We start from the raw sequence: 8,607 nt of genomic DNA, 5'->3' as shown, positions 1-8,607 counted from the left end.
TGTAATGGTCAGAGGTGAGCTTGCCTAATCTTGCCATGTATAGGTAGATTTAGACCACTGGGAGGGCAGAGCACAAACAAATATCTAATGACTAATTAGGTGAATGGCCTCAAGGAGTGGTAGAGTTCTGTGTAAGTTAGGGCAGAGGGGAAGGGAAAGGTTTAACTTGGTTGGAGTTTAGTGAAAGTCTCCTGCTAGTTGAGATTTAAACTGATGCTGACATAAATTGTGTATGGGTGGGAAGTTTGTGTGTGTGTATTGGGTGGAAATGAAGGTTGATACCAGTCCCCAGTGTAGAGATAACAGCAGTATGTGTGTGGGCTCAGCCAGGTCATGCACACATCAATGCCAGGATGTCTGGTGGAGCCGTTAACTAAGGCCGAAGACTAGAGGAGGAGGGATTTTTGTATTTGGAGGGGCAGAGGTGTTGTCCTGAGAAATATTTCGTTTTAGGTGTACGTAAGTTTGCAAGGAGAGATGATAGCACAGAAATGGAATCCAGACAAGAAGCTGGTCGTTTTCAACAGAGATAGCAGTAGGAGAAGTGAGGGCAATTGAATAAATGTGTGGGAGGAGAGCAGGAGCTCCCATTAAGTCTTGAGACACTCCAGTAGGACCGAGGAATTCTTTGCAGAGGACTGATAACAGAGCAGATCGAAGACAGGAGAATGAGGTTTCAGTTTAGGCTAGGAAGAAGTTCCGGAAAAGAGGTCAAGTTTCAACTTTTGTTTCCAAGGAAGACTCTGTCTGTGAGGAGATACTTGGTGACATTAACAATATGTATGCGTGAGATAATCATTGAGGGTCTTTGCAAGTCAAGGGAGAGGAGGACATGAGGGGCTGACGGCTGTACTTCCAGCTTGATGGTGAAGGGAGGATAGATGGGCAGGGACTTGAGAAAAAATAGGTTCAGAGGAGATTTTTGCTTCAAGTAAAAAGAGACATAATGAGCTTAACTGATGAGGGGACTGATGGACAGGTGTCCAGTAAAGGAGAACAAGAAAACAGGAGAGAAAGGAGTTCAGCTGGAGACGCTAGAGTAGAGGCAGCATGACCCGTCAATTTGAAGGGAGAAAGGAGTAACCCAGGGGTAGGAATGTAGGAATACCTGTAGCTGTCATGATGGTGAACCGAGTTACTTTGTCACATCATGTAATCCGTCTGTGTTATGAACTGAATTGTGTGCCCCCAAAAGTCAAATATTGAAGCCATCCTCAGACCTCAGAGTGTGATGGTATTTGGAGATTAGGCCTTAAAAGCGGTGATTAAATTAAAATGAGGTTCTTAGGATGGGCCCTAATCCAGTTTGGCTGGTGTCTTTGCAAGAAGAGGAGATTATGGCACAGACACGTCCAGTGGGAAGACACAGGAAGAAGACAGCCATCTGGAAGCTAAGAAGGGCGGCCTCGGAAGAGACCAACCCTGGCTTCACTTTGATTTTGGACTTAGAGCCTCCAGAATTGTGAGAAAATAAATTTGCTTAAGCTACCCAGTCTGTGATACTTTGTTACAGCAGCCTTAGCAAACTAATACAATATGTGTAGTAGGAAATAACCTCATCTTTTGAAATGTGAAGAGTATGTAGATTCAAAAGGCATGGTGACAATTTGAAATATTTATGGAGCAAATATTTGAAATGTTTCTGTTTTACTTTGCCAAACATAGTAGAGTTGCCAGATATATTTGAAAACAACTAGGAGTAGGTGATTCTGTGTTTAGACAGGGGTCGACTTAGTAGTAGTGTGTGTCGGATCCGGTCTTGGAAAAGGCAGGTACAAGGAGTCACCTGCTATTGGGATTTTGATGGGGAAATCCGGTTAATAGTCCAAGGGACATAGAAAATGTTCTGGTCTTGGTAAGTGCCTGTTGAAATGAGTAAGTGTGGATTAAACTGAGCAGGAAAAATGTAGCTTGATGTTTGAGAAGTGAAACAAGTACATTGGGGGTCCCCATGTGGCAGAGGACCTGAGTTTGGGGTATCAGAAGGCAGAGGGGTTGTAGGTACAGGTTGGGGCTCCTGATCAATGTCAGAGGAAGTATTCCAGGTAAAACCTGGATATGATGTGTATTGCATAAGGAACATGAGCATAGGAGACAGGCAGAACAAAATTAAAATTACAGATGCGTCATTTCTAGCTGTGACTTCGTTATATGGTTAACTTTTTGGACCTCTTCTGTGTATGTCATTTGTTATATTGGTAAACAAACTAAAGTCGCTAGGTTTATTTTAAGGCCTAAATGAGTGAATATACGTAAATATCCAAGCACTAAGTCATGTTTGATACAAACTTTTTTTTTTTTTCTTTTTCTGGACCTCAGGTACAAATGGGTGAGTTAATCCTACTTTCGTTTATGATGCATTATCGTCATTTTGCCATGAAATATATTTAGTTATTGGTATTTCAGGGGCGAATTTACACTTTATCAATGCTTTCTCTGTGTGTGTCTTACACACATTTGTGTGCACATATATATATATATATGCACGTACACATACGTGTGTGTGTGTATAATGAAATGCAGGGATATTGCAGCTAATGAAGATCAATGCAGACATGATTTCAAGGATTTCAGCTACCCCTTTACTAAGATAATCAGCTGGAGTTAGCCCAGCCATCCTTGACACAGAGGGCTCAAGACAGTCCACGCCCGGAACACTATGACTCGTGTACCCCTGCTTCCTTCTGGAGCAGCGGATGTTAAGGACGAGACCGGAAGGGCGGGTGCCACGGTTCCTCCAAGTGGAATAAGTCCTTAAGTTAACTCCCTCATAAAACAGACTTTTAGTTGATTGACTTCCAGGTCCGTGGGGGTCAGATCCAACAGAGTTAAGGGAGCACTGCCATGAATGCTGGGGAACCCCTGCCAGTGTGTAAGTCAGAATAATGAAATCTGAGAGTTCCCAGTGTTTACCTGCAGGTGAGAACCAAAATCTGGTTCAGCGTGGGTCAGGGGTCACTGGTTTGGAGTCAGGGAGAGAACTGAATAACTCTGGGTACCACAGGCTAATTAACATACGAAGCTCAATACTTTCCACGTTCTTGTCTGTAAGTTATTTGTATTTCTACTTTTTAAATTAACAACCACAGTTAAAGTCTTCTTACTTTTGACCCTGGGAGAGGAGTAGAGGCCTCTGTGTGTTTCCAGCAGGGTGTGCACTGCATGTTTGTCGGTTAGACTGGGCGTCACACCCAGGTGAAGGTTTGGGGCTTCATGAAGGTGTGCACAGGACTGGAGTCTCACGGCTTCTTCTCCATCCGCAGCTCTGCCTGCTTAGTGCTTGGACTGTCTGTGAGTGAAAACCCAGAGAAAGACTGCTCGCAGCTGAGTTACTGACGATGCAGCCATTGGTGAGTAAGCAGTGCCTCTTTCTGCTGGAATTGCACACACTGCTGCTGACAGCAGATGGGCAGGTTTCTCTTACTTGCATGGATGTTCTAAGTGCGGTCAAGAAACATTCAGGGATCTGAGCTCCAGTGAAATTTCCCCAGGACTCTGGGATGGTTGTCATGGGTCAAGAACTCCTTAATAACTGGTATCCTTCCTACCATCACACTCTTTTATTCCAGCCTCTGCTAAGCTTGTGTATTTACAGAAGAGGTGAGAGAAGTTTTCTTTCTCTAATCTGTCCGTGGTCTCATTGGGGAATAATTCACTCGTTAATCACGTTAGTGGCTATCGTGGTCTAAGGTTGTGGTGAATAGAGAGGAGGGAGGAGGAGAACATTACAGTCCAATGGGGAGGCCGAGGTCTCATCAGGTGGGTTCAGTCAGTCCTGTCTTCACAGGTCCTGGGTGCGGACTGTGAGCTGTGAAGGGAGCACGAGAGAAGCTGAGGCCAAAGGAGGCATGAGGGATCATTCATTTATTTTTTTCCAGTTTTAAAGTTTTGATAGAATATATTTGCTCTTTTAGGAACTTCTTAAAAAGAAAATTAACCCTTTTTTTCATTTTTGGTAACTGGAATTAATGTATAGGGAGTATTATTTCCTTAATTGTGGCTCCATATTGAGGAGGAATAGAGTAAAATTTAAGACCCTGTGGGAAGTTTTAAAGAACTAGATAGACCAAAACGAGTCAAGAGGCTTCTGTTATCCTTCAGCAGAGAGACAAGCTAAAGAAAGGCGGCAGTAAGGACTGGTGTTTGAGGTCCCAGAAAACATTGAGAGTGGGGGTCCTCCCACCAGAGGGACGGGTCAGGCTGGGTCTGTCCTTCAGCACAGCCACCCCAGAGTCCCCCCGGCTTGTGCTGCTGGACCATCTGACCTCATACCTTCTTATGAACGCCCAAGTTCTGTAGAGTTCAGCGAGACCACGCCTGTTGATACCAAGTCCTGTATGAAACGTGTTCATTTCTGAATAATGCTGGAGACGGTTTCAAGGTGCTCGGACATTTTAATAAGTAATAGACTAAGGCTTGTGTTTAATACATGTTTACTTAGATAGGGAGAACTTCATTAGTTCATTGGATCTTTCAATACTCATAACAGGTTATTAAACCATTTAATAGATGAGTCTGAAGTTCATTTAGGGGAATGATACAACTACAGTTATGGTTTAAAAGTGGCAAATCAGGGCTTCCCTGGTGGCGCAGTGGTTGAGAGTCCGCCTGCCAATGCAGGGGATGCGGGTTCGTGCCCCGGTCCGGGAGGGTCCCACGTGCCGCTGGGCCCATGGGCCATGACCGCTGGGCCTGTGCATACGGAGCCTGTGCCACAACAGTGAGAGGCCCGCGTACCGCAAAAAAAAAAAAAAAAAAAAAAAAAAAAAGGTGGCAAATCATAGTTATCGTTTGCCTTGGATGTGTCAATAAGTTATTGGAAATTAATCAGGAAGAGTTACATGAATTTTCAAGTGCAGCTTTTAATCACATGTCTGAACTCACAATTACCAGTTTTTTGGGAAGATTTCCAGGTTTTTTTTTATTACACCACACTTCGTGTGATATTCCTTTATAATAAAGTTTTATTAATTCAGACTGTGTATATCTCTGTGATATATTGAAAAGCAGTTGCCAGCTCAGCACTGAGAATGAACTGATGGGAACCCCAAACTCCATTTGATCTTTCTGTACACCCAGCTTCTCCGCCCCTTTCCTCAGTGCTGCCACATCAACCCTCCTGCTCTGGACATTAGTAGGGGCTGCTCTGTCTGAACCACAATATCCATGTTTAGGAATCAGTGACATTTGAAGATGTAGCAATCAGCTTCACCCAGGAAGAGTGGGCCCTGCTGGACACATCCCAGAGAAAGCTGTTCAGAGATGTGATGCTGGAGAACATCAGTCATCTGGTCTCCGTGGGTGAGTCTGTCAACATTTATGTATGTATGCAGGTAGGTAGGTAAGTAGGTTGGTAGGTAGGTAGGTATTCATTGATTCAGTCGATAAGTATCTAGAACAGCTTCTGCGTACTCACTCCACTCCCTGTCCTGATTCTTTCATAGACCTTATAACTACATGAGAGAAAGTTGTTTAATATATTACTTACATCTAGTTTGTCACCCCACTAAAATGTAGTCTTGACCACAATTTCATGTCTTTCTTGCTACTCAATCTCTAACACTCAGAACAGACCCAGGAACTCAATGAATGTTTTTGAATGCATAAATAAATTGAGTAAATATTTTCTAAATATTCTGCTCGTCACTATGCTGAGGCCTGACAGCAGACTAGAGAAAATAGCAAAACCTTGATTATTCTTGTGGAACTCATGTTTACTGGCGTCTGTTTGAAGATAATATTCAACCGACTGTGGAGACATTTAATTTCTCCATTTTTTAAAAGGCTGAGGATTCTGTGTTCTGTCTTCAAACTTGGCCATGGACATCAGCATCCAGAGGTCTTCACTATTTCGGTCACATGATCTGTACTTCAGTGTTTCCTCTGCTCATGGTGTTGTTGCCTGGGCTGAACTTCAGTGGTCTCCTTGTTCTTCATCAGTAGCGTGTCCTGAACTTGATGATAATGCCCTTTTATTAGCACAGAACTCAAAATCCACCTTTTTTCCGTGAACAGGGTATCAGCATTGCAAATCAGATGTGATTTTCCAGCTGGACCAAGGTGAAGAGCTGTGGATTGAAGGAAGAGGATTTTTCCAAAGCCACAGTCCAGGTATGCAGCAGCAGCCTGTGCTTCAGTATGAGGAGGTGCCTAGTCAGTGAGTGAGTATGTACTTAGAAACATCAACTGAAGATTTTGTTAAGTGAGTGAGGTTTTCTAAAACGTAGGTGAACGACATTGGGGCAAAATTCTTTAGATGTTATTATTCCTTACATATTTCAGTCACATTCATGTGTACTCCTGCCATTATCTTTTTTGGGCTTTAGGGAAAGTTAAACTTTCACATAATAACTCTTGTTCTCATCCTCCCCTTTGAAGCTTTTCCCTCTCTCTACCCAACATCTCATCTCCATTTTAATATTTTCATATTTCAGTCCTGAAAATCTTTACTAATTGTCAATGCCCTATAATGTGTTTCTGTTTCCTAAAGTATTCCCTATTGAAGTACCAATTTTTGAAACATACTCATAAAGGTCTTGGAGCTTTTCAACATTTTCATTCCCCTAATGGCATTCTAATTTTTTTTTTTTTCAATTATTTTAGGCAGGGAAAGTGCCCTTAAAGAAATGTTAGCCACACAGCATATCAGCAGGAAAGACACATCTACAATCATCCCACTGGTAAGTTTCCTGAGTGTTAACCCTGGTCATCCAAATTAAAGACCTGGCAATGGAATGTTAGTAATTGAGCACAAAAGCCTGATTTACATTAAGTTGGGATTAAGCTATTTCTGAGCAAAAAGTTATGGGTGGTTTGAATTTAGTGCAGAGATTAACCTGAGCTCAAAACCATAACCTCAGATCTTAAGAAAAAGGGGCAACTGTATAAACATTGCTCATATGCCTAGTCTTTGAAACATATTGCAGTCTTCGAAATTAGCCTATAACCTCTGCAGCTGGGAGGCTATAAAGAGAAAGCCTTTGTGTGTGCAGGGAGTAACACGTCAGGCGCATGCAGGCCATGTCGGAAGGACTTTAAATGGAGACTCTCACTGAATGCTTTGTTCTAGATTCACGTGTAGAGAAAAGAATGTATGTATGTGGACAAACCGTTAATAGCCTTTTATCTCCTTCCCAAAAGCAAGTGTCTCACACTCCAGAGGATCCCTTCGAATGTAATGATTTGGGAGAAGATTTCACTCATAGCTCCACACTGAGTCAACATTTGTTAACGCACACAGAAAAGACACCCTGTATCAACAAACAGTGTAAAAAATCCCTTAGTGACCAATCATACCTTAATCAACATAAGCAGATCCACACTAGAGGTAAATCGTGTGAGTGCCATCTGTGCGGGAAAGCCTTCAGTAATTGCTCTAGCCTTAGAAGACACGAGATGACTCACACTGGAGAGAAACCGTATGAATGCCATATCTGTGGGAATGCCTTTATTCAAAGCTCTGACCTTAGAAAACACAATCTAACTCACACCGGAGAGAAACCATATGAATGTCATCTCTGTGGGAAAGCCTTTAGTCAGTCCTCTAACCTCAGACAGCATGAGAGAACACACACCGGAGAGCAGCCGTATGAATGTCAACTCTGTGGGAAAGCGTTCAGTAAATGTTCTGCTCTTAGACGACACGAGAGAACTCACACTGGAGAGAAACCGTATGAGTGTCATCTTTGTGGCAAATCCTTCAGCCAGTGTTCTGCCCTTAGACGACATGAGGGAACCCACAATGGAGAGAAAATTATGAATGCCTTCAGTAAGTATTCTGACCTCAGATGACATGGTATTATAAATGTAACAAACGTGGACAAGACTTCAACCGTAGCTTTAACATTTAAACACACCAGAGGACTCACGTCGAAGAAAACGCTGTGATCAATGGGGAAGATCCTTCGGTTATCCTTATTCAACTTGACATACTCAAGTTTATATGGAAGAGAGTCCATATGTGTGATATTTATGTGGCAAAACCTTCAGTCAGTGGTCTGACCATAGATGACATGGGAGAACTCATACTGTCAATAATAACAGCAGCTCTAAACTTTAAACACACTAGGGGACTTGCATCAGGGAGAATCCAGGTCTGCCATCAATGTGAAAATGCTTTCATTTATAATTCATGGTTAAACAACATGGGCAAACTCCATTTGGGAGAGCCCCTAGGTCTAATCACTGTGAACAAACATTCAACCAAGCACAGTCTTGATGTGCACGAGAAAACTCAGTGAAGGAATGAATAACCACTACAACAGGAAGTAAGAGGATGCAGGCTCTTAAGGAATACCAAGTCATTCATCCAGGAGAAGTGATTCAGTGCAAAATCACGAGAAATCCTTTATTCATAGAGCCACACTTGTGGTACCTGTGTGGATCCAGACTGTACAAAACATGCTCAGTGTCATGAATAAGGATGACACTTCCGTGATCTCTCATTTCATAATCAACGTTAAGGTTCTCACACTGAGGAGACAGCAGTCCTAAAATCAGTGTGGCGAAAACTTCATCTAGACTTCACATTCAGAAAAGCTAAGTTGAGGGGGTGAAAAACCCTTTAAAAGAGCCTTTAACATACAATTCAGCAAATAATTCAGAACT

The 8,607-nt window shown here is 42.6% G+C and overlaps 1 protein-coding gene across 1 annotated transcript; it reads left to right on the top strand.

The window, feature by feature from the left end:
• Positions 1 to 3,338: 3,338 nt before the first annotated feature.
• Positions 3,339 to 7,791, top strand: LOC136141678 (zinc finger protein 705A-like). Its single transcript, XM_065899778.1, has 5 exons — positions 3,339 to 3,350; positions 5,175 to 5,301; positions 6,016 to 6,111; positions 6,604 to 6,684; positions 7,145 to 7,791. Exons 1-5 carry the CDS (start codon positions 3,339 to 3,341, stop codon positions 7,789 to 7,791), a joined length of 963 nt encoding a protein of 320 aa, XP_065755850.1.
• The last annotated feature ends 816 nt before the right edge of the window (positions 7,792 to 8,607 follow it).

The sequence above is a fragment of the Phocoena phocoena genome, chromosome 21 (genome assembly GCF_963924675.1).
Source record: "Phocoena phocoena chromosome 21, mPhoPho1.1, whole genome shotgun sequence".
Taxonomy (NCBI): Eukaryota; Metazoa; Chordata; class Mammalia; order Artiodactyla; family Phocoenidae; genus Phocoena; species Phocoena phocoena.
The sequence above is the reverse complement of the archived record's forward strand: the minus strand, read 5'-3'. Positions and strand labels throughout refer to the sequence as shown.

Coding starts and splice junctions, on each gene's coding strand:
- LOC136141678 (XM_065899778.1), top strand. Junction 5,302..6,015: donor CAGTCATCTGGTCTCCGTGG/GTGAGTCTGTCA, acceptor TTCCGTGAACAG/GGTATCAGCATTGCAAATCA. Junction 6,685..7,144: donor TACAATCATCCCACTGGTAA/GTTTCCTGAGTG, acceptor CCCAAAAGCAAG/TGTCTCACACTCCAGAGGAT.